General features: G+C 38.8%; 1 protein-coding gene across 4 annotated transcripts in view; it reads left to right on the forward strand.

Annotated features, from left to right (window-relative positions):
- The window catches only part of ITSN1 (intersectin 1), a 239,939-nt gene that overhangs the window by 76,855 nt on the left and 136,621 nt on the right, over positions 1 to 26,463 (forward strand). For all 4 annotated transcript variants that reach the window (XM_007183719.2, XM_007183718.3, XM_028166956.2 and 1 more), the window contains 5 exons: positions 6,921 to 7,081; positions 16,585 to 16,764; positions 18,250 to 18,346; positions 22,148 to 22,248; positions 26,334 to 26,397. In XM_007183719.2, the coding sequence (XP_007183781.2) occupies positions 6,921 to 7,081; positions 16,585 to 16,764; positions 18,250 to 18,346; positions 22,148 to 22,248; positions 26,334 to 26,397 (603 nt within the window). The remainder of the gene's footprint in view (positions 1 to 6,920; positions 7,082 to 16,584; positions 16,765 to 18,249; positions 18,347 to 22,147; positions 22,249 to 26,333; positions 26,398 to 26,463) is intronic.

Below are 26,463 nucleotides of genomic sequence, written 5' to 3' on the forward strand. Positions count from 1 at the left end.
GCTTTCACTGCGGTGGTCCAGGTTCAATCCCTGGTCGGGGAAGTAAGATCCGCAAACTGTGTAGCGGCCAAAAAAAAAAAAAAAAAAACTTCGGATGAATAAACAAACAGATAAGCGAGTGACTGGGCCAGGTTAATCTGCACAGTGGGAGGTGAGCAGCCTGTGATGAGCCTTTGTGGATGAAGCAGGCTCCTAAAGGAACCTGTTGGCTTCAGTTCTGGTGTAGTGAATGAGATGGAGCGAGAGGAGGCCCGCTTTTTTTCGCTGAATCTTATGATACAAACAGGATAGTTTCAGAATTTCTACACTCCTGTCCACCACAAACAACAAACCTATTCAGTGACGTTCAAGGTTACTTCATAGTTCTTTTGTTTATATCCTGAGGATATATGATGTAGTGTGTTCGGAAGTTATTTAGATTAGTTTTTTTCCCTTCTTCCTATGTGGACATGTTACTTATTTAAAATACTATTAGATTGATTTGTTTTTTTTGGTTGTTTTTTGTTTTTAATTAATTTTTATTGGAGTATAGTTGATTTACAATGTTGTGTTAGTTTCAGGTGTACAGCAAAGTGTATCAGTTATACATATACATATATCCACTCTTTTTTAGATTCTTTTCCCATATAGGTCATTACAGCCTACTGAGTAGAGTTCCCCGTGCTATACAGTAGGTCCTTATTAGTTATCTATTTTATAGGTAGTAGTGTGTACATGTCAATTCCAGTCTCCCAATTTATCCCCTCCTCCTTGGTTTATATGTTTTTGTTTTTATTTAGTTTAGGGATCTGCTCTCATCTTTGTGAACTTAATTTTATGTTTTGAATATGTAACACATTAACAAGATTCCAAAAGCTAAATTCTACAAAAGTGTGAACTCAGAGAAGTGTCACTCGCTGTCCTATTGTTTCATCCCATTCCCACTTATTTTATTAGCTTCTTATTATCCTTTCTTTGTTTATTTCTGTGGGAAAAAAGCATGTCCATAATATGTGTGCAAATTTATATTTAAATTATTTCCTCTTCCTACTTTGAAAGTAACCTCCTATAAATGTTCTTTTGTTCTTTGCTTTTCTCACTTAACAATGTATCCTAGAAATCACTCATAACATTCCATAGAGATCTTCCTCATTTTCTTTTTACAGTTATATAATACTTATTGTTGAAGATATACCATAGTTTATTCAACTAATTTCCTGTGTTTTCTGCATTTCGGTTATTTCTAATATTTTACAATTACAGATAATGCAGCAAAGAATGAGTTAAAGCATGTGTTTTTGTATGGTTGGAAGTGTATCTTCAGGGTGAATTCCTAGGATTGAATCACTGTGTCAAAGAGTAAATGCATATGTAGTTCTGTAGGTGTGGCCAGATTTTCCTACGCTTGGAGTTGAAGCACTTTTTCCCACTGACAGTATATAAGAGCGCTATGTGGTTTATTTGTACAAATCAGACAGAAAACTTACCCTTAGTATTCAGCATACTTGTGGACCTTTCCTCATCTCAGCCATGCCTGCTGTTATATATAGATTTTTTTTTAAATTTTATTTATTTTTGGCTGCACTGGGTCTTCATAGCTGCGTGCGGGCTTTCTCTAGTTGCGGCGAGCAGGGGCTACTCTTCATTGCAGTGCACAGGCTTCTCATTGTGGTGGCTTCTCTTGCTGAAGAGCACAGGCTTTAGGTGTGCAGGCTTCAGTAGTTGTGGCGCATGGGCTCAGTAGTTGTGGCTCACGGGCTCTAGAGTGCAGGCTCAGTAGTTGTGGCACACGGGCTTAGTTGCTCCGAGGCATGTGGGATCTTCCCAGAACGGGGCTTGATCCTGTGTCCCCTGCATTGGCAGGTGGATTCTTAACTGCTGCACCACCAGGGCAGTCCTTATATACAGATTTTAATATCAGACTAAACATTGTTTGTTTTTTTTTGTTTTTTTTTAAATTTTATGTATTTATTTATTTATTTGGCTGTGTTGGGGTATTCATTTCTGTGCGAGGGCTTTCTCTAGTTGCGGCGAGCGGGGGCCACTCTTAATCGCCGTGTGCAGGCTTCTCACTGTCGCGGCCTCTCTTGTTGCGGAGCACAAGCCCCAGACGCGCAGGCTTAGTAGTTGTGGCTCATGGGCCCAGTTGCTCCACGGCATGTGGGATCTTCCCAGACCAGGGCTTGAACCTGTGTCCCCTGCATTGGCAAGCAGATTCTCAACCACTGCGCCACCAGGGAAGCCCCCAGACTAAACATTGTATTTAAGATAAGTTTGTTTTCAGGAGTCATAAATAGCTATTGTTTGTCTTATTTTTTATTAAAAATACTTTTTATCATACTTTCTTTTTAACTTTGGAAGTTTTGTGAATTTAATTTCAGGATCCTCAGACTTTTAGTTAGTCTTTCGGGGAGATTATTAGAAATGAGTAAACTGGACTTCCCTGGTGGCGCAGTGGTTAAGAGTCCGCCTGCCAATGCAGGGGACACAGGTTCGAGCCCTGGTCTGGGAAGATCCCATATACTGCAGAGCAACTAAGCCCGTGCACCACAACTACTGAGCCTGTGCTCTAGAGCCCGCAAGCCACCACTACTGAGCCCATGTGCCACAACTACTGAAGCCCGCACGCCTAAGAGCCCATGCTCCACAACAAGAGAAGCCACCGCAATGAGAAACCCGCGCACCACAACAAAGAGTAGCCCCCGCTCGCCGCAACTAGAGAAAGTCCGTGTGCAGCAACGGAGACCCAACGCAGCCATAAATAAATAAATAAATAAAATAAATTTAAAAAAAACTTTCATTAAAAAAAAAAAGAAATGAGTCAACTGAGAAATAACTATAAATAAGAGATGAACTGGACAGCAGAGCTGAAATCATATTTTGCAGAGAAGATTTGAGAAATCGAATTCCAAATCTATTCCAGTATATTAGGAGGGGGTGAGGAGAGTTGAGCTTTGTAGGAGTAACTGCTATAGTTCTAAAAGACCTTTGAGTTTTTACTACAAAGGAGTCCCAACAGTTATATTCTGTTAGTTGAGCAAAAGAATTTATTTTAAAAGGTCACACAAAATTGTCAAAAAAGTTTTGGAATTTTGGTGGATGTCTAGAACCTGAGCATTATGTGTTGCCTCTCCTCTCCTTTTGAGGCTTCTCCTAATTAAACCATTACTAGAAAGTCTCTTCTCTCATAACCCACTCATTATCCCACACTGGATATTTTTGTTTCTCTCTAGAAAACATATTTTGGGGACAGTAGTGTGGGGAATAGGGAATGGGAATCTATCTGCCTGATTTTTTTTTTTTTAAGTATGCATGTCAGTGTTGATTGTTTGGAGCTTTTATTTTATCCACGAAAACCATTTGAAGTAGCTGAATATCTTTTTAAAAATATTTGGGGGACGTCCCTGGCGGTCCAGTGGTTAAGACTTGGTGCTTCCACTGCAGGGGGCATGGATTCGATCCCTGGTTGGGGAACTAAGATCTCGCATGCTGCGTGGTGACGCGAAAAAAAAAAAAAATTTGGTAAAAGAAAGAAAGCTCACCATTTCATTTTATTGATTTAGCTTCCTTTATAAAACCGGAAAAACAGTACAAAAATAAAGCAGCCAGAGACCAGTCTCAATTATGATCGTAGACACAGAAAATCAGAACAAAATCTTAGCAAATAGAATTCCACAATGTACAAAAACTATGACCAGCTTGAGTTTATGCCAGGGGTGCAAGATTGGTTCAGAATCAAGGAATTCCCTCAACATTATTATATCAGGAGCTAAAAGGAAAAAGAAAATGTGCGATCAGATCAGCAGATGCTGACTAAGCATTTGATAATAAGTATAGTAACCATTTCTAATAAGTAGAAAAGGGAACTGCTTAAATATGTCATTACTTTTTAAAAATCAGTACTAAATATTATTCTAAACAATGAAACACTGTAGTCATTTTTTTTTTAAAGCCATTAAATTTAAACTCAAAACCAAGCAGGGATGCTCACTTAGTAATGTCATAGAGGCAGTAAGACCAATAAGAAAGAGGAATGGTGGGGACTTCCCTGGTGGCACAGTGGTTAAGACTCTGAGCTCCCAATGTAGGGGGCCCAGGTTTGATCCCTGGTCAGGGAACTAGATCCCACGTGCCGCAACTAAGACCCGGCGCAACTAAATAAATAGAAGTAAATAAATATTTATTTATTTACCAAAAAAAGGAGGAATGGTATAAATATTGGAAACGAAAGTTAACTCTCTTTTTTGCTAGTTATGTGATTGTGTAAGATTCACAGAAGTTTGGTAAGATGGCTCAATACACCCAGCATAAATGATTATTAAAAGCAAAATTCTTCTCTGTGCTTGAAATAAGCACCTAAATATGGAAATGGGGGACATGTTCTATTTAAAAGAGTGACAGAAATGATAAAATTCCTAAGAACACATTTAACAAGAAAAGTAGTTACTTATATGAAGGAAGTGATATAATCTTATTAAAGGAAATATTAGTAGAACTGAACATACTATTTTCTTTGAACAAACTATCATAAAAATGTCAGTTCTCTAAAAATTCATGTATCTAATGCAGTTCCATCTTGATTTTCATTAGAGTTGTTTGTAGAATAGATAAATTAAAAGTTCATAGGGAAAAAGAAATGTCTGTGAATGGCCAAACAAGTTTTTTTTTTTTTAGTTTTTATTGGAGTATAGTTGATTTACAATGTTGTGTTGGTTTCAGGTGTACAGCAAAGTGAATCAGTTATACATATAAATATATCCACTCTTTTTTAGATTCTTTCCCCATATAGGTCATTACAGAGTATTGAGTAGAGTTCCTGTGCTATACAGTAGGTCCTTATTAGTTATCTATTTTATATATAGTAGTATATATGTGTCAATTCCAATCTTCCAATTTATTCCCCCTCCGCCCTTACGCCCTGGTAACCATAGTTTTGTTTTCTACATCTGTGACTCTATTTCTGTTTTGTAGATAAGTTCATTTGTACCCTTTTTTTAGATTCCACATATAAGCAATATCACATGGTATTTGTCTTTCTCTGTCTGACTTACTTTACTCAGTATGACAATCTCTAGGGCCATCCAACAAGATTTTTTTTAAAAAGCCTTGCCAGATACCAGAACATACCATAGAGTCAGTGGGATCAGATTCTTGTCACATTGACCTGGGAATTGTTCAGTCAGAGTAGATAATCCAGAAATAGATCTCATTTCATATGGACATTTACTAAACCACAAAAATATTTTTTTTTGCTTCAATGAGAAGAGGATGGATTGGTTAATAAACATTGCTGGGAACCCTAGGTATCCACCTGAAGGAAATCTGGTTGAACCCTGGGGTAACATACCACACAATATATGCAATTACAATTGGTTTAAAGATTGAAATGTAATAAAGTAATACCATCTTAGAAAAGAAAGCTATGTGATAAAAGAAATATTTTACACATATAAAACTGTAGAATTTCTGTATGTTAAAGATATTAGACACAAAATGGACAAGTTTTAAAAAATCTTTCGACAACTGACAGATAAACAGTTGATATGTAATATACAATGAGCGCTTTTAAACTGACAAGGAAAAGACATGCAGTCCATCAGAAAACTTGGCAAAGGATGTGAATGAGCAATTCATGGAAGCACGAGTCCAAATGCACAAGAAACATGGCAAGCGATGCTCAAGGCCACTAGAAGTGAGTGAAATTCACACTCTACTGGTGTGGTTTGCTGAAGGCGGTCATTGACCACAGGAGGCCTGGGGCACTCCTATCTGAGGCAGAAGGGTGGTTTTTGTAGCCATGGGGTTCCCTTTATGACTTTATGACCTTCAAAATTTTTCCTGAAGAACAGTGTTGACTTTTACAATTCTTAACATTTTTAAAGATTTTTAATCTTTGTTGTATTATTATACTTTTTATTGTGCTTCATGTTTTCTTACTTTGAGTTAACTCTAGAAATGTAGGGTTATTTTCTATGTAGCTTAATTTTCTTTTGCGAACACTATCTGTATGTGGCTCATTTAAAACATGGCCAATGATGGCATTGTAATTGGAGTAGCTGGTCTTAACATTTGAAGTTTCAAATAAAACTTTTCTTAAGAAAGGTTTAAAAAATAAATCCTTATGCCCTTAAAATCTAGACTTCAACAAATGAAATCTGAATGAACATTTTTTGTGCAGAAGAGGTTAAATCATGAATATGCAGTTTCAGTTAGCAAAAATGTAGTTTCCAGTTGCAAGTACAAACCCCTTTCTTTTTCTTACTCTTATTTGAGAGAAATGCTTTACATAATAGCTCATTGGAAGTTGACATGACCATTTGTTTGAGTACCACTTTCAAATGGTAAGTGCATTTGTAAGGTCATTTAATGAATTTCCAGAGCTTTGAAAGTATGCTAGTATTACTAGTATAGTAGAGCATAGTATGTCACATCCCCATGGTGAGGTTTGTAGAACCCCACAGAGGAGTTGATGCAATCTAATCAAGTATCTAGAAATAAACTCTGTTTCTAAGTACTTTTTTCCTCCTAATAGCTTTATTGTCACATAATTCACGTAACAGAAGTCACAGTTTTAAAGTGTATAGTTCATTGGTTTTTAGTCTTTCCAGAATTGTGCAACCATCACCACCACCCAGTTTAGAACATTTTTATCACTCCAAAAAGAAACCCCATTTGATGTCCATGGTATGTATCCTGACATTCAGACTGAAAATTACCTTGTGTATCATAAAAGTAGAGAGTAACCCAATAAAACATATTTCATATTTATATAAAACCTTGTCCGTTTTTCCCTACAGCTTGGTAAACAAGTTTTGTTTTGTTTCGTTTTCCCCGGGGACCAAGGGAGCCGACTATTTAGTTTTTGTGTGGGTGGGAGTGGTGGTTTGGGAAAGGCTCTTTTAAGGTCACAGTCATTCTAAGCCCATGCTGTTGGTTTGCAGGGCGCTTGCTGATATGAATAATGATGGAAGAATGGATCCAGTGGAGTTTTCCATAGCTATGAAACTCATCAAACTGAAGCTACAAGGCTATCAGCTCCCCGCCGCACTTCCCCCTGTCATGAAACAGCAACCACTTGCTATTTCTAGTGCACCAGCCTTTGGTGAGTCTGAAAAGGAATCGGTTCCTATATTTTATTACATGTTTTTAAAATAAATATTTCCCTTCTCCCACCCTCCCCTCTCAGTTTGTAGCACTGTGAAATTCTAGGAGGCATTCTGTCTGAAAAATGATGGCCCTGTGCAAAAAGATAATGATGGAAGGGAAGAAGCATGGTCACATTCTAACCCTGGGATGAGAGTAATCAAAATGAAAGCAAATAAATAAATTTCACAGCTTACATCTCAACCAATACAAAGGCCTGGGATGAATAATAAAAATAACCTGAATTGGGGGCTAACTCCATACCGTACAATATATGAATTAATCATCCCACTGTAACAAGTTTGATATCTTTGAGTCATTGGCTTATGAAAAATTAGACTGAGATTTAATTTTGTACTTTATAAAAATGTGGAGTAAGTTCTAGTCATATAAATCTCATTGCAGGATGCATGTGTGTGTAATCTGTGAGGTGTAGTGGCCTCTGTTACGTTTCACAGGACTCAGCTATCCAATTGATTTCTATGACAATGCAGAATAAAACTCAGGTCACTTTGAAATTAAGATTAATCTTTTTTTTTTTTAAACATCTTTATTGGAGTATAATTGCTTTACAATGGTGTGTTAGTTTCTGCTTTATAACAAAGTGAATCAGCTATACATATACATATACATATATCCCCATATCTCCTCCCTCTTGCATCTCCCTCCCACCTGCATCTCCCTCCCACCCTCCCTATCCCACCCCTCTAGGTGGTTGCAAAGCACCGAGCTGATCTCCCTGTGCTACGCGGCTGCTTCCCACTAGCTATCTGTTTTGTGTTTGGTAGTATATATTAGTCCATGCCACTCTCTCACTTTGTCCCAGCTTACCCTTCCCCCTCCCCATGTCCTCAAGTCCATTCTCTGCATCTGTGTCTTTATTCCTGTCCTGCCCTTAGGTTCTTCATAACCTTTTTTTTTTCTTTTAAGATTCCATATATATGTGTTAGCATACAGTATTTGTTTTTCTCTTTCTGACTTACTTCACTCTGTATGACAGACTCTAGATCCATCCACCTCACTACAGATAACTCAATTTCATTTCTTTTTATGGCTGAGTAATATTCCATTGTATATATATGTGCCACATCTTCTTTATCCATTCAAGATTAATCTTTTTTTGATTCATTTAAAAACTAGCTCCCCTGCCTTTTTGTATTGGGGTGGGGGAGAGGATATCTATAAACTTCAGCCTCCAGTGACTCACATATGCCAAAGATTTTCAAGGAAATTCATATTATATATTTTAAAAATGATTTATGAACATTACCCACCAAAAGAAATAAACTTTTCCCTCTTGGGAAGATACCACCCATTACCTTCTAACCGGAGAATCAGAGCCCTAGATTCTACCTTTACTATTAAACTCAACCTTGAAATTGAGCTTGATTAACTTTTCTGTGTCTTAGTTTCTTCACTTTAATATAAAGTACAAAGTTTACCATATGTATTCATTCTCTCACCTTGTAGAAATGATGACTCTTAATTTAAATTTGGTTCTCACCCTTTGAAAAATTGTAGATGGAAAAGTGATTGAAAACAGTTTTGAGAAACAAACATGTTTTCCTCATAAAATATATTATAATCTGATTATCCCGTCTTATTTTCTGGTGGGAAAAATTGGAGAAAATGTGTATTGTCTTGTGCCATTTTGTAACATGGCTTTCTCAGGAAAAAGACCACTTTCAATTGTAATATTTCCTCAGATAGTTCAGTATGGGTGTGAGGGCCATTATTAGTTCAGTATTGTGTCGATCCTATGTGATTTCTTAAAGGAGCTTATCAAACATTTTAAGGATTCTAAATGGAAAACATGAATAAAACACTCTAAAGTATTAGCAATCTACCATACTTAGAGTCCTCAGTTTTCAGTTGCAATGGGCAAGTAGTCATTTAGGATTATAATTAACATAAATTTCTTATTCTCTCACCTCCTTAGTACTATAGCCAAATACCATTTAATTTATAGAAAGCTTATCTTTATGGTTCTGTTTACTTGCTTTATTATACATCTGAAGGTAACACTTAAATTGGGCAAATACACCAAAGCTACAGGAATCTTTTCCTGGCTTTCAATTTGTTGCCACCATTTTAGTCCTGCAGATGGTAAAGCATCTCCTATTGGCAAGGATTTCCCGGCGAGGTCCCAGCAATCCCGGTTAAGTGCAGTGTCTTCCTCCTTTGGAAGGTCTTTTTATGTTTAAAGTAGACTAATTGTGAGAACAGACAGAAGGTATTTGCAGGTTGCTTTACCAGCATGAATCTTGTTTTTCTGGCTTAAAATCTCAGAGACTGCTAAATTATTCTATAAGAAGGTAAGCTTTAATACAGAGATTAACCTCATAGTTGTTGGTGAAGTGTCTTTAAAATTTCTATATAAGATGCAAACCTGTTTTGTTGCTGTAATGCTTATTTTTCTGTATTTGTTTACACATTAAATTGTTACAAAGCAACAACAACAACAACAAATGAAATCAAAGGTGCAGATTGTCAGGGAAAAAGGAACAAACTTGCAGTGTCCTGCTGCATCTTCTGTTTCTTTCTTGCTCTTATTGGATTCTTGACCTTTCACATTGTCATATACTTCCTTTTGAAAGGTTTTGTGTTTCCAGAGCATCTTTGTGTTTCCTTGTGCTCCTTTTCTTTACGGTATTAAGAAATATGTATTTTATTCACAGTATTGAGGCAATTGGCCATATTAAGTTTTTTTTTTTTTTTGGCCACACCACGTAGCACATGGGATCTTAGTTCCCGGACCAGGGATCGAACCCTCACCCCCTGCATTGGAAGTGCCGAGTCTTAACCACTGGACTGCCAGGGAAGTCCTAAGTTATTTCTTAGAACAAAATGCCACAGGAAAAAAAAAACCCATTATTATCCCAATTTAAAACATAATTCCATAAAAAGCTGTCTTTTAGTCAGATGTTTTTCTTAAAAATTAAACGGTAATTAGCTAAGATCACCAACAGTTCTGATTTCTTCTGTGTTCTCACCCTAGACTTTAATTATTTAGGTTGATTTAAAGATTACAGTAATCAGATCCAACATCTGATTCATGGGAAAGTTCTTAGACAGTTTAAACAAAACACAAAAATTGTGGATAGAGTTTCCTTCTCTCCTCTTCATCCTGATATATCTGATGACAGGGAGTAAAGTGAAGGAGGTTTGGGAGGGGACAGTCAATAGTCATTCAGGTTGTCTCTGATACAATTAATGATAAGCTGAGATAAATGAATGCTATGCTTTTACTTAATAGGTTCACTATTAAAAACAAACAAACTATGCATTGCCTTTCTTTTGGTGAGGTTGAGCCGCAAGTCTGGATATTTTAAGGGGAAAGGTACAGGTTTTGGGTTAGGCAAGTAGGACCGTGATCCAAGAGAAGAAGGAAAACTCAAGAAGTCACGTGAGAGCAAAGGCTAGGAGGAGCAGAGGTGAACAGCGCCACAGGCTCCAAGGGACCAGGGCCCCTGTTGGTCTTGTGCATCGTGTGTTCACGGTTCCTAGTCCTCAGTTAACCAGCTTATTTAAAAGTGGACGTTACTCTGAATCTCTGAAGGGCCCTGTAGCCAGCATTTGGTCGAAACCCAAAACAGCTAAAGGGTGTTTGGTTTTCTTTTGGCCTCCCTTCCGGGGCTGCAAGAAGAAACCTCGGAGTGGAGAAAGGGTCAGATAACCACAGGCATCCCATTGCCTCTTTTTCCCTCAAACCCGGGTGTCAGTAATTCTTCCTCTGACATGTAATATGTCTCCTCTTATTCCATCCTGCTATAGGAACTTCAACTCTAGGGTTATTGCCGATTTATTTTCAGGAGGGGTGGCCTCACTGCCCAGAGGGTTTTACAGTCAGCTGAGTAACCTGCCCCGGCCTCTAAGGGAAGCTGGGATTTCTTGGCTGCCCTCCTGCCAGTCAGACCTTAGCTCTTCCCCCCACCCCGGCTTCTCCACTGCTTTCCCTCCCCTCATTCTCGTCACGTCACCCTTCTCAGTAAACTGTTTTCAAGAAGATAAATCATGAGGGAATTATAGAAAATAAAGAGAAGTTAAAAGTACATGGTCTTAATCCACTTTGCCCAAGTTTACTCAAAGATCGGGCCTTTGCCAAGGTAATTTTTTTTTCTTCTTCTGGCTACTTGAGAACATAATTTATTACTATTATCATTATTTTCTAATATTAGATATTATCTGACCATGGGTTTCCTAGCCCTGTGGTCTGTCTTTACATATAGTGTTTTATCTGGTCACAACAGTAATCCTAAAAGTGTGCAGAGATGATTGGCTCTCTTATACAAACGAGAGACCTGAGATTCCAAGAAGTTGAACAGTTTGCTTGAGACCATGTTTCTGAAAGGGAGGTAGAGCCTATTCAAACTCAGATTTCCTAAAAAGGCTCTTGGTTTCCTTATTTCCTTCTCTCTTCCCACCTTCCTTATCACCAAATCATGAGGGTGACATGGGGCGTCATCACTCTTCCAAGGTTAATGCAAATGTTAACACACTGTGGAATTAAGGCTGGCTAGGGGTTGAATAATCATTTTTGTTAAGAAGAGGAAAATGGGGTGCAGTGATATTGTGATTTGCCTAAGAGTACCCAGCTGTGTTTAAGGACATTCTGTGAGTATGCCTCGTACCTTCTTCCTTCAGTGTATTTGCACACAGCATCATTCTTCTTTTACTCTGGACTCAACCGTTTCAGGGGGAGGTGGTTGTTTTTGTTTTTGCCAGAGTCCATGGTTTTATTAAGTCAAACCAATCAATATTTTTAAGCCCTGATTGTGTGTCCTAGTTGCTGGGAAGATGGTAGTGAGCAAGACATCATGGCTCCTGTTGCTATGGAGCTGTTGACAAGTTGCGGGAAGCAAACAGATAGACAAATAATTCCATAAAACCGGGTAATATGATAGAGACAAATAGGACCCGGTGGTTAGGGGAGAATTTTCCGAGGAGATAACTTTTGAGCTGATTTAGAGCCTCGTGAGGGGAGAAGACCCCCAGGCAAAAGCAACAGGTCCTAAGGCAAAGCTTGGTGTGTGGGAGGAACAAAAATGAGAAACTTCAGCTGTAGCTGAAATAGCCTTAGGCCTTAAGGTCTGGGAGGTAAGGCAGGAGCCAGGTGGCTTGGGGCCCGATGAAACCACTAAGGAGTTAGCATTTTTTTCTAAGTGCAGTTGAAAGCTTTTAAGCAGGGGTGTGCCATGGTTGATAGACGCTTAGAAAAAAAAATCTCTGTTACCTGAAGACTGTTTTTGTTTCTTTGTTATTTTTTTTTTTTAATTTTTTTTTTTAATTTTATTTATTTATTTATGGCTGTGTTGGGTCTTCGTTTCTGTGCGAGGGCTTTCTCTAATTGTGGCAAGCGGGGGCCACTCCTCATCGCGGTGCGCGGGCCTCTCACCATCGCGGCCTCTCTTGTTGCGGAGCACAGGCTCCAGACGCGCAGGCTCAGCAATTGTGGCTCACGGGCCCAGTTGCTCCGCGGCATGTGGGATCCTCCCAGACCAGGGCCCGAACCCGTGTCCCCTGCATTGGCAGGCAGATTCTCAGCCACTGCGCCACCAGGGAAGCCCTCTTTGTTATTTTTTGTTTGTTGTTTTGTCATTTGTGTTATCTGAAGACTGGATTGCAGGGGGACTAGAGTAAAATCAGGGAAATCAGTAAGGAGGCTTTTTCCATAGGCAAGAGATTATGGTAATTTAGATCTGGGTGGTGATAATAAATGTGGAAGATAGGGTAGAACTAGATTCACGATATCCTGTATTGTGGAGAAAAAAATAAATCAGATTTTGACCATTTTAAGTTTGAGGGGCCTCGTTGATTTCCAAGTCGAGATGTGAAGGAGGCAGGTGAATCTGTTTGTCTGCAACTCGGGAGGGATCCGTCAGTTCCCGGGTGCGGATGGCATTGAAAGCCCCGGGGCTGGATACGGAATCTTAGAGAGAAGTGAGAAGATTTCAATCTTAAATGGAACCAGAGGATATAAAATGGAGAATCTCATGCGTGGGTCCTCAGGAAAATGAAACTTAAGGACCAAGGGACTGGTCAGGCATTTACAGAAAATCGAAACTGATCCCTTGACTAATGAACATCCTGCAAGAGTCTCTTCTCCTCCTCAAGCCAATGAACTTGCTCCTAGGACTCTAACTGAATTCCCTCCTCTTTGTGATCCTTGCCCATAAATCCAGCCCACCCCAAAGCCTCAAAGGACTCACTTGTAGCTTGCTGCAGTTGGCGTGTCCAGAATTGCAATTCTTGGGACTTCCCTGGTGGTCCAATGGTTAAGATTACACGCTTCCAACGCAGGGGGCGCAGGGTCGATCCCTGGTTGGGGAACTAAGATCCCACATGCCGCGCGGCGCATCCCCCCCCCCCAAAAAAAAAGGCATATCAGAATTGCAGTTCTTCTGCTATTCCTGCATAAACTCAACTTCTGGTAATTCAAGTTTGCTTCAGTTTTCCTCTTTACTTAGGTTGACGAAGGGTAGCTTTAGAGTAGGCGGAAGACCTAGGACCAGGCCTTGGCGGTCTGTGACATTTAAAGCTGTAGTGAAAGGGAAGAAGCCAGAAACAGAGTGAAGTGGGAGGAAGTTGGTGTCCTAGTAGCCAAGGAAAAGTGTTTCGGGGGGGAGTGCCCCATTGTTCAAGTTGCTTCTGAGGAACTGAGGAAGAATAGGACAGAAAAGTGATTGGATTTGGCAAGACGAGCTTGGACCTCACCTTGACGAACCGTTTCCTTGGAGTGGTAGGGACGGGAGCCTGCTGGAGGCTTGGAAGAGGGGAGGGTTTAAGTGTAAGGAGGAGCATGTCAGCTGAAGAATGGTATGTTTATGGGGGGAAGTGCCTCCGTCAGTGGTTGAGGAGAGAGGGTAAAACTTCAAGAATTGAGACTTAGCCCCGTCAAGAGGGATGGCATCTAAAACACAGCCTCTGGTAGGTGAGTTTATTTAGAAGTATTCAGAAAACACTCATTCATTCAGAAGAGGCAGTCAGTTGGTAAAAGGATGATAGTCTTTGCAGTGGCAATTTAGGAGCTGAGTAGGTAACTTAAGATGGAAAAATTATGATGTTGGAGAATAAGAATAAGAAGACCTGCAAGATCTGGTCCCTATGAACGCTCAGCACTGGCCCAACAAGGCTGCCTTTGGGGACAGGATCTGACACTGAGGAGAAGTGCCTGGGAGTGGAATACAAATTAAGCAGGGCACCGACACAGAGACAGAAGGAGGAGAAAGTCCAGGCCAAAGTGGGGGAGGAGAACGAGCCTGGAAATCCCAGGAGTCAAGGCTCATATCAAAACGAGCATCAGGCAGTATCAGGCAAGGTCAAATCCCACACAAGGTTATTATTAGAAAAAAGAGGATGAAGAGCCGAGTAACACCCCTGTGGACAATGACAGCACATCCGTAACCTACTATTTCAAAACAAGCTGAAGGGTACTAAGAAAATGATGCGAGTCATGAAAGACTAACATAGATCAGAATTTTAAAGCCCCAGAAATCAGGTGACCACTCAGGAAAAAATGAGACATAAAAGAAAAAGTCATTTCAGAAATGAAGAGTGAGCCAGAAGCAACACAAGAGAGACTGTCTGAAAGGAAATAGAAGGTAAAAAGAGGAAGATTTCAAACATTAAAAGGAAATGAAAAAAGAGATACAAAGAATTTGAGAAAAAGCGGCAAATGTTGAAGGCAAAGAGAATTGAGTAGGTTAGCTGGGGTCTCTGAAGAAGAAAACCAAAGCAAGGGAACAGAACAAATGGCAAAAACTAGTTCAAGACGGCTTTCTTGACATAAAAGGTTTGAAGCTAAATTTGAACGAATATATATAGTATGTGCCCGAGAAGATCGACCTGGAAAGAGCAACACTAAGATACATTCTAGTAAGACAAAAAATCATTTGAGCCCAAAGAAAAAGAAAACACATGGCTGATGAGAAAGAAAATTAGAATATCTTCGGACTTTTCTGCAGCAGTGCTTCATGCCAGAAGGAAATGGAGTGACATATTTAGGATTCTCAAGGAAAGAATCAGCCAAGAATTCTGTGTCCAGAAAAACCACACCAACCAAGTTTCCAACTCTCCGGACACTAACTTTATATCTTATAATTAAATTCCATTCTGACGCTGACTCTGGTCGTTAGCGTCAGATTCTGCAGGTTTAAGGGTTCGGCCTCACAAGACTGCCCTCACTTCAGACTTGAGTCACAGGTAATGGGCCACAGGGTACCCATGCTCCGTCTGACTTGACTACAAAATCAGAGGCTCCCACAAACTCTTCTCCCCTTTTCTGTAATTTGCTAGAACAGTTCACCAAACTTAGGGGAACATTTACTTACATTTGCTGGTTTGTTATAAAGCATATTATAAAGGATACAGATGAACGGGCAGATGGAGAGGTGCATAGTGTAAGGTCCGGACAGGTCCTGAGTGCAGGAGCTTCTGTCCCCGTGGAGTTGGGGAGCGCCACCCTCCCAGCACGTGGATTTGTTCACCAGCCTAGAAGCTCTCCAAACCTTGGCATGTAGGAGTTGTTATGGAGGTTTCATTCTGCAGGCATAATTGATTAAATCGGGAGCACTTGATTAGCTCAGTCTCCGGCCCCTCTGCCTTCCCCTGAGGTCTGTGTGGAGGTGGGAGTTGGGTGGGGCTGAAAGTTCCAACCCTCTAATCATGCCGTGATCTTTCCCATGACCAGCTTCCATCCTGCAGCTATTTAGGGGTCCCCAGCCATCAGTCACCGCATCAAACACACAAAGATACTCTTACCACTCTAGAGATTCCAAGGATCTTAAAAGCTCTGTGTCAGGAACCAGGGACTGAGACCAAATATTTTGGCAAAAGATGTTCCTATCAGTCAGGAAATTAAAAGGGTTTTAGGAGCTCTGCCAGGAATCAAGACCTGGGGGACAAAGACCAGATATATATTTCTTATTATATCACAAGTTAGGATAGAGAAACTAAAAGAATAGAAATATCTATTTTAGTTTCTATCGTTTCTTCATTTTTTGGTTAGAATACTTCTATAAAGAGAAACTTTCTCATCAAATATTTGATTACTCTGAGGTTCAGTATATAAAAGAAAGGCAGGATAAATGTTTATTTTCTGCCTTTATTTACTAGTTTTCAAAATAAATTGATTGCCTATGGTGACCAATTAGGATTAAAAAAAAATCATTGTGAATTTATGAATTGATTTCTCTGGTGGCTTTCAGTCCACTGCAGTTATTATTCTTATTGATCCTCAACTTCGGCCAGTAGATCCTTCTTTAAGTTGGGTCTTGAGCCCTTTTGATATGATCCTTGACAATTTTTACTACTCTTCAGAATGATTAATCTGAATTCATATTTTAAATGGAACTATATTACAACTGGAAAGGGATTTTCTTCTCCATGCAGTCCTGGATTAATTACCATTGAATGCTGACATGTGGTTCCACGTGAATTTTGTTGGGATTTTTCCCTTCATAGGTATGGGCGGTATCGCCAGCATGCCACCGCTGACCGCTGTTGCTCCAGTGCCAATGGGTTCCATTCCCGTTGTCGGAATGTCTCCCCCGCTAGTATCCTCCGTTCCTGCAGCAGGAGTGCCTCCTCTGGCTAACGGGACGCCCCCTGTCATACAGCCTCTGCCTGCATTCGCTCATCCTGGTACGCGACCTGCTGAAGCCACAGGCTGAACTTTTACCTGTATTTTAGCCTTCATTCTCGTTAAGTTTTCTGTCTTCACGTTCTGATTATATTTAAATGGTATTTTATTCCAGAAGAAGTCATCTTCATTTTTTCTTTTGTTTCATTTAATGTCTCATTTTGGGGATGAGCTAGGCTAGAGAGAGGGAAAGGAGAATGAAATTATGAACCTTTGGGTGCCATTGTGCACAGAGGTGAACTCAACAGCTAAAACCAAGAGCATAATTTCCTTTCAAGGGCTTGATGAGAGCAGCTCAAGTTTGAACAGTATTTGAACACTTTTTATTTCCATGTATCAGTTACTACTTTTCTTCAGCTGCCATGAATTGCTAATAAACAAGCCAATCCCTTAGGAGTAGAATTGTGTGGGAGGAAAAAAAAGAACATTGCCTTTCTTTTTTTTTGAGGAGGTGGAGTGAATCAGGCATAGGGGGGGAAGGAAGTCTATTGAATGGCTAAATATATTAAGGTTATAGTATTACATGCTTGCTTAATTGAGACTTTATTCAAAGTCTTTTTCCCTCTAGTTAAAGAAAAGCATAGTGTAGATGTAGATGGTCTTAGTCTAACAAATCAGACTGGATTCATATCAATATGGAAAGTTTTTTTTGTTTTTTAAGTACTTCGGATATGTCTGAATAAATTCGTAAGTGACTGACAGAGTGGGTTTGAGCCTTATATATGAATCTGCCTAGGCCCCTGCATTTATTACATCTGTCAGGATGTGTCTCTAAGTTATAGCCACAGAATCCAAATCGACCTCTAGTTTTTAAGATGTTCTTTTCACATGTAGTTTATCTTTCATAGGAGACCATGACTGCAGGTGTGATGGCAGCTGAGAAAATGCCTGTAATTATTTTTACAGTAGTAGCAGTGAATCCACACACTGTGTCTTGTTTTCTTTTGCGGCGAATGTTGCAAGACAGTAGGCAAGGTTGAAGGGAATGTTGGTTAAGGCTCAAAGTTTTTCTCCTGACACACAGCTAACCAGCCTGAATGAGACTCAGACACAAAAGCTGGCCCTTCTGGCATCACGTGTCATCTGGCCAAGACAAGTCTGTGACTTCTTGGCTCTTACATCTGGAACTAATACTTCAGCTCCTTCAGTGCAGTTAAGAATATGCCAGCTATCTATTTAAGCTGTTACTTCTTTAACTATTGGAACAGAGCCTATAAAATGTGATACTAAGTGTTTAATGAAGAGTCAGATTTTATGGATATAAACATTACTACCTAGTAAGGTGATTTTCTGAAGGAACTAGTAAAACACTTTTGGCTAGAGGGCAGGAAGCAAGGAGGGAATAACTTTTTGAGTCTGGAATGGTAAGAAGGGAGGAATAATTTCTGCCTCAGATTTGATGACTATACATTTTAATTTTTATAAATAGGGAAATGTTTCTTACTTTTGTAAAATTAAAATTATTCAACATTTATTTATCTTTTCAGCAGCCACATTGCCAAAGAGTTCTTCCTTTAGTAGATCTGGTCCAGGGTCACAGTTAAACACTAAATTACAGAAGGCACAATCATTTGATGTGGCTAGGTAAGTTTGCTTGTTTTTTTAAACGGGTGGTTTGGTTAAGCCATTATCTGATTGACTCATATATTTGAAAGTGAATTAGCTCTGTGTTCTTTTATTTGTCTTGTTTTAGTTTGCAGAATGCTAATAATTTTCTTAATTCTGGATAATGTTACTAGGTTTTATTATTTATTTGTTGTAAAGATGACAGAATCAAGAACACTACTTTTCCTTTGAAAGCTTTGCATGTTGATTTTTTTTAAAGAGGATGATAAATAGGTAGTAGTAAATGTTTAAAAAAATAGAACTCTAGGTATGAGGAAAAAAAGCACATTAACTATTTTGTGTCAGTCATTTAAAAGTTTATGTATAAAAAATACTGTATGAAAATTAGAGCCAAAACTGGCTCTAATTTTATCTCAGAGAATCTTATGGAGTCTGTGTGGATTGTTAGTAAAACTTCAGATCAGTTTTTATGAAATGAGTTATTCAGGTTATGGGACAGTTGTTATTAAATCAAATATGTGGCTCAATTTTGGGTACAGGTTGCATGACCTGTTTACTTCTGTTTTGGCCAATCTTGGTTCATATTATCTTTCATATTTTTATTTTACCCATTTTTTCCCCTTGCATACTGCTGTACTAAAATAAAAAATTAAGTCTCTTGATAAGCTGTCTCAAAGCTTTCCAAATGAAAAGGAGATGTAAATGAAGATGATTCCATCTTTTCTTGTTTCAGTCCTCTTTAGGAATCTTTCCTAAGTGAATTGAGTCATTTTTCCTCTTCAAAGAAAAGAGCATGTTGAATATAATTCAATAATTCATTGCCTTTTAAAAAATAATATAAAGAAGATCCATAGGGCTTCCCTGGTGGCGCAGTGGTTGAGAATCTGCCTGCTGATGCAGGGGACACGGGTTCGAGCCCTGGTCTGGGAGGATCCCACATGCCGCGGAGCAGCTGGGCCCGTGAGCCACAATTGCTGAGCCTGCGCGTCTGGAGCCTGTGCCCCGCGACGGGAGGGGCCGCGATGGAGAGAGGCCCGCGCACCGCGATGAAGAGCGGTCCCCGCACCGCGATGAAGAGTGGCCCCCGCTTGCCGCAGCTGGAGAAAGCCCTCGCACGAACCGAAGACCCAACACAGCAAAAAAAATAAATAAATAAATAAATAAATAAGAAAATCCTTTAAAAAAAAAAAAAAAAAAAAGAAGATCCATAAACTGAAAAACACTGTGCCAAATGCTTTATGCACATTAACTCATTTAATGCTCACCTTCTTCCCCATAAGATGACTATGATTTTCTCTGTGTTATAGATGAGGAGGAGCCTCAGAGACAGTAAGTGACTTGCCCAGGATAACTTAACTCCTAAGTGATAGGGCTGAGTTGAACTGAGATCTTTCTGATTTTAAGGCAGATGTTCTTAAAATTTGCCCTAAAAACTTCGGTTAATTGTGGTATACAGGTATTTGTGTTCCATTTAATTAAGGTTTTACTCCTAGGATGCAGGAATATTTATTGAGTATCTGCTTTGACTCATTAATCCCATTTAACCCGCACAACCACCTGTAGGGTAGTAATTGGCTCAGAATTGTGAATGAAGAAACACCCAGAGAGGTTATATTTCTCACCCATAGTTTACAGCTTACTAAACAGCAGAGCTGAGATTTAAATTGAGATCATCTAACACTAAATTCCATGTTTTCTATTCTTTCTCCCATATCACGCTGAACTTTGAGTTTTCTCTGACTTTCCACAAGTGATTTTGAAATCTGTCTTAAAATTGACTTGTGACATTAAAATGAACAAACAGCCAGTATTAGCAGCATTAATGCTATTAAAATGTTGGGTCTGCTCGCCCATGTGCAGTAAACCCAATCTACTGACACCAGGTTGTAAGGCGCCAGACAAGGAGTCCAGAGCACCTAATGCTCAAAAAACCTGAGCTCCCCAGTGGGTTTTAAGGGAGCATTTTTAAAGGCAAGATGAGGGAAGGGAGTCGCAGGATGTGTGATCAGCTGTGCACCGTTCTCTGATTGGTTGATGGTGAGGTAACAGGGCAGTGCCACAGGGGTTAATGTTATCAATCCTTAGGCTCCAGCTTCCCTTCGGTGGAGTTCTAGCATCTGTAAAACAACTCAGGAATGTGCATCAGATACTGTTATCTAGGTACTTCAGGGAGGAACTAAAGATTCTGTGGCTGCCATATGGCTGACTGTTTACATTGTTACCAGTTCTCCTGGCCCAGTTGCTACTTTTGTCACTACACGTTCATGTACTTTCAATCATTAATTCTTGAGCCAGGCTTCTGTGACTCAGGGGAGGCCTGGGAGACTACAGCTTTTCTACAAACAAGAGATAGGCTGAGAAAAAAAATAGAGACAGGCAGAGGATGTGAGGGGAGGGGTCTGTCCCCAGAAGGCCCCATAGGGTCCTGCTCAGTTATAAAAACACTGGGGTTTTTTTGGTAGTTACCTTTCAATAATTTAAGTTTCTAGCAAGTTTTTATAATGTGGCATCTAACTTTTTGGTTAATGCATTTTTAGGCCTATTTAAATTCTCAGGAATTTGGCAGAAAACTATGATTGGATAAGTGTAATCTTGAACACCTTCTGTGTAAGACCCTACATTCCTGGGGTGCAGGAGAGATATAATTAGCTTCTTGACAAATAGGCAAGAGTTGGAATCTGCAAAATATTAGTTTAAAATGAGAGAGTTGTTGCAGAAGTATGCACAGCAGATTAGAACTTGGTAAATGTTTTTATTAAGAAGGTTATAAAAATTGAAAAGATAAATTTTTATAGGTACTTTTCAAGTATTTGGGAGCTGTTTCTGTGCTTTGAGAAGTGTACATAGTAAGTATCAGTGCATAGGTAACATACATAAATGATGATTAAAAGGTCCAGTTCATGATTAAAATTTCACTGTAATCTGTGAGAAATAGGTATTTTTGTTGAAATGAAAGGAAATTGCAAATGGGGCATTAGTTGTAATCTGTCCTGGAAGTGGAGTGCCATTTTTACTGCCAGCTCAGCCATCGTGTTTAAATTGCCCAGTTGAAACATCTGGCTCTCAACAAGCCATGGGTACCAACCAGCATGATACTGTGTGGGAACTAATCTGAGGAACTGATCACCAAGGAGGTCTACACCCGAACTGGCTGCCAGCAAGGGGTTTCCTGAGGTCAGCTGCACATTGGCAAGGAAAGGTCAGCACTGGATCGCAGTCAGAAGCAGAGCTCCTTCCCATACTGCACTGCTGATTGGCCAACCGCCCTGGGAATGTTCTCTTCTCTCTGGGAAACTCCATTTTGGGCATTTAAATTCTCAGAATGAAATAACTTCCTTTCATTAAGAAATACATTCTGTATTTTGGTGTAAAGAAAGTTAAACATTTTAAAGAATTAATACCTTTAAAAGTAGTTATTTGTTTTCTATCAGCATTGCTTTTTAAACCTAAAGAGGACTGTTCTAGAAGTTTAGAGAAGTCTGGTCATTACTGTATCACCTCCGTTCCAAGGAGATTTTCCATTCTTTTGTAGAACCTTTAAATTAGTAAATTGTCCATATAACTTGAACCAGCCACTTGGTCTGTCGTGTTTACCCTTGATTTGGAAAAAATAATGAGCTTACCTGGAGAGAAAGGTTTATAACCTTAAAAAATGGAAAAAATCATTATAGAAAATTCAGAAATAGTGATTAGGAAGTGAATAAAATGTTAAATCTAGTTTTCTAGAGAAGTTCTTAGTTTACTGTTTTTAGGGAACTTAAGTGTGCTATTCCTCACTATTAATCCTTTTTTCCTCTCCTTCCTCTCTTTGCCCCACAGTGTTCCTCCGGCAGCTGAATGGGCTGTTCCTCAGCCATCCAGACTGAAATACAGACAGTTATTCAACAGTCACGACAAAACCATGAGTGGACACTTAACAGGTATTTACAAATAAGAATTAATTTAGTGAAACATGATCTTTGTTCTAAATGCACATTGTTTCTAGATGTTGGGCTGAAGATTTTCCAGATGTCTTCCTCTATTTACTGTACTTCTTTCTAAACAGGGTTTTCGTTGTTCCTCTTACCTCCAGTTCTCATCTACTGATAAGGCCATAGTTATTTTATTCTCCAGTGCCTCAGGCTTTTGCTTCTTGGTAAACAGAACCTAGACCAAGGATCCCCCAGCACCCCAAATGCCACTGTTGTGCAAATCAACGCACTTGCAAAGAAACACTGCTGTGGACAAAACCTGGTTCACATTCTGAAGTTCAACTTAGTAGATGAACTTGAAACCGTCTACTCAAACAATCAGTGTTTGTGGCAGGACACAGGGTGAAAGTTAGTAAATGGTTGGGGAGTTTAGAACCTAGCTTTGCCACTAACCAGCTGGAGGTCACTTTACGTATTTGGATCTTATTTCTTCATGTATAAAAGGCCAGAGTTAAGGTATATGGTCTCTATGGATTTAACAAAAGATTGTTGTCTACATTAGAAGGATTCAAAGGATTTTATGATACTATCCAGAAACCTTTCTAATAAGGGGTTAAACACATAAAATTGATTAGAGAGTTATAAAGAAAAGCATAATTTTAATAAAGGAAAATAGAGATCTCCGATACAAACATTAAGTGTAAAAGGGGGGAAAATGTAACTGCTCTTTAACAAATATGAAAGGAGGGGAGAATGGGGTCATTTTCCTGGGGGTGGAGAAGCAGTGATATTCAGCAGAAAACATTTTAAATTTCTGATTCTTACTATCTTTTTTTTTTTTTTTCTATCACTTACAGTTGCAATTTTTACTTCCAAAAGAAAAATTCATCCTTGTTTAAAAATGTCAGGATTGGGTGAGACTTAGAAGGGTTCTGGTCTAACCTTGAACCCTGTCCCAGTAAAGAATCTCAGCAGTCATTTCAAATAAGCGTATATTTGTATCTGAAAGGGCGAATTATAAGTATGCACAAATTCTCTGTATGCCTCTCTCACTCTGCTAAAGCAGTAGCTGTCACTTTTATACATAGCATGAAAAACCAGGCCAGCTTATGTGGGCACTGAAGGAATATTCAAAGATATAGTTTTAAGTATTGTTTAACATGATTTGACACCAGTGTGTCATACAGACCCAGACCTTGTCAGTGAATCTGAAAACATTTTTCAAAGCACTTTTGGTGTTTGCTGGGAGTTACTTAAAATAGTATTCAGATGCAATGTTGATGCCGAAATTCTCTTTCCTTGTTAGGATGTGTTTTATGACCGAAGTATAGTATCAGGTAGAAGGTATATGACGCAGGAACTTAAATATTTAGAACTTTTAATATCTGAGGCAGAAAATAAAATTTGAAGTATACTGGATGGATGAGCAGATTTTTGCTGCTGTTTAGCTGTATACTTATTACTATTTTGTCCTGGAAAGAATTTAAGGTGGGAATTTCATTTTCAAATCTTTGTATAGTCATGTCAAATAGAAAGAATAATTTATTCCAGTACATTTTAAAATAGGAGTAAATAAAAGACATTTAATTTGTTTTCCCTTTGTGAGGAATCAATATAGGGTCTGTTTTAGGCCAAATAAGACTGTTGATGGAAGCAGAGCAGGTTTGTTGAAATGAAATACAAAGATTATTTTCATGATCACAACTGTGAAAATAATTGTATGAATCCTCAACCCCTAAAGCAGTTACTCAATTCAGCTTAAGAACTGAGTAAGATTAAGAAGAATATCAAGAAAGTTGAGAAAAGTTCCCAGAATGGAAAGAGGCACAAGTGAAATATTTAGCAGTGGCACAGTTTACCCCATTGATTACCTGGGTTGATTTCGCTGATACACCTGGTTAGGTGGGCACCCCCTTGTTCTTTCCCAACCTGATGTATATGCTACTGCACGCTCTTAAAAGAGACACTCTTATAAAAGAGAGAAGGAGTCCTTCTTCAATCTAAGTTATATAAGTAGCTCTAGAATTCTGGTAATGCTATTCTTGCTAGTTCTCTTCTCAAAGAGGTATTTTATTATCTCCTTACATTCTGCAACAGTGCATATGTTATTTGGTTATTCATATGCTAATTACAAAATGCTAAAAGTCTTAGTCATTGTTTGAAGTAAAGCATTAACTTCATTTAATTGTCTCTGTTCTTTCCATTCAAGGTTCCCTACTCAAACATAGCTACCCACTGTAGGCTTTGTGAACTTGAGATTTGTGTTTATTCCCTTAATGTTTCCTTATAAGCCAGTCTGCCTTTCATGAATGTAGGCTTCTGCAGAATAGTTCTGTACACTCAGAGCTTGATTTTTATTTTGTCCTGTTACTATCTTTGCTGTTGCTGATCTAATTTAATGTTTCACAACCTTGTCTTAGGACTTAGAGTCAAGTATTAGAAATTGCAAAAGATAGTTGGGATCTTTTAGTGCAGGGGTCAACAGGCTTCTTCTATAAACAGCAAAATAATGTTTTCAGATTCACTGACAATGCAGGTCTGGGTCTGTATGACACACTAGTGTCAAACCGTGTTAAACAATACTTAAAACTCTACCTTTAAATATTCCTTCAGTGCCTGTATAAGCTGGCCTGGTTTTTCATGCTATGTATAAAAGTGACAGCTACTGCTTTAGCAGAGTGAATGAGACATACAGAGAATTTGTGTATACTTATAATTCGCCCTTTCAGATACAGAAACATTTTAGACTTGCAGTCATACACTGTCACTGCTCTTCAACTTTGCCATTGCAGTATGAAAGCAGCCGTATATCATGCTTAAATGAATGGGCATGGCTATGTTTCAATAAAACTTTATTTACAAAAACAGGTGGAGGGCTGGATATGGCCTATAGACTGTGGTTTGCCAATCCCTGTTCTAGATCATTTTCCTCATTTCAGAGATAAAAGAACTTCCTAAAAGTAGTTTTGTTAATGTCACATGTCATTAGGGAGTGGAAGAGTCAGGACTGGAATCCATATGTCCTGATATCCAGGTCCAGGGCTAGTTCTTTTCATTTATTGTTACACTTTTTATTGAGTAGGTGAAATATGAACTTTCTTTTATATACTTCTGAAGTGGGCAGAATTGTTACAAGTATAAATTAAAGCACTCACTAAACTTTTGCTAATTCTACTTTAATGCTGCCAACATTCTAAATACAATGTTAGAGACTAAATAAAATGATCAGTGAACTTTTCTCTTTCCAATATACCACAGAACAAGCAAAATTTTATACGTGGTCATCTTCCTAACACAGTTGCTACCACTTTCCCTTCCTTGGTCTTCCTGTCATCCTGGGACCACACCTTGGGAGTCAGTGATGGACATAAGACATTTGTCTCTCTCCTCCTGCAACTAGTTTATGTAAACATTCAGATTCTTCCATTGTAGCCTTTCTGGTATCTAAGGCTAGTTTCATGCCAGAACTGAAGATATATACAAGTATTTTAAGAAGTGAGAGCTGATTTTGAGAAGAGAGTTGAAATTCCAGGAATTCTTCTTTATCACTAACCTAGGAAATGGCTGTGATATTGGCCATTTATACAACCTTGAGCAAGTTTTTTTTGTTTAGTTTTGTTTTAGAGTCTGTATAATGAAATGAGTAGAAGAGTTCTCTCTAAAGTCCCTTCCTCCTCTAAGATTCTCTGAATCTTATCTGAATTTGTTAGTCATCATGGTGGAGGAAGCAGGTGGTGGCCAAGATGCTGAATTTAGAGAGAATAAGTTTCGGCCTTGTAAATAAAAACCTGATACGAATAGAGAAGGTAACCTGGGCAAAAGGGCAGGTTATATTTTGAAACTCTAATCCTTTACATACTCATTGCTCATTAAACATCTATTTAACAAACATTTATTAACTGTGTGCCAGGTGCTTTGTGTTTCTTGCCTTTTTCATTGGGGCTTAATTTCCTTTTTAAAAAGCCCCTCGGGTAATAGCAAATATTGTTTAAAGCACTGTGATTGCATGAGATTGCATAGTACCTATGTGCAGAACACTGATCAGTGAAGATTTGCTGATTCATCTTTATATTTTTTTCCTGGTTTTTGTTTAGGTCCCCAAGCAAGAACTATTCTTATGCAGTCAAGTTTACCACAGGCTCAGCTGGCTTCAATATGGTAAGGAATGAAAAAGTTCCTTGGTTTGTAAAAAGTGAAAACTGTATTTCTTAAATTGATATGGCT

This window comes from Balaenoptera acutorostrata, chromosome 4 (assembly GCF_949987535.1).
Source record: "Balaenoptera acutorostrata chromosome 4, mBalAcu1.1, whole genome shotgun sequence".
NCBI classification, from domain to species: Eukaryota; Metazoa; Chordata; class Mammalia; order Artiodactyla; family Balaenopteridae; genus Balaenoptera; species Balaenoptera acutorostrata.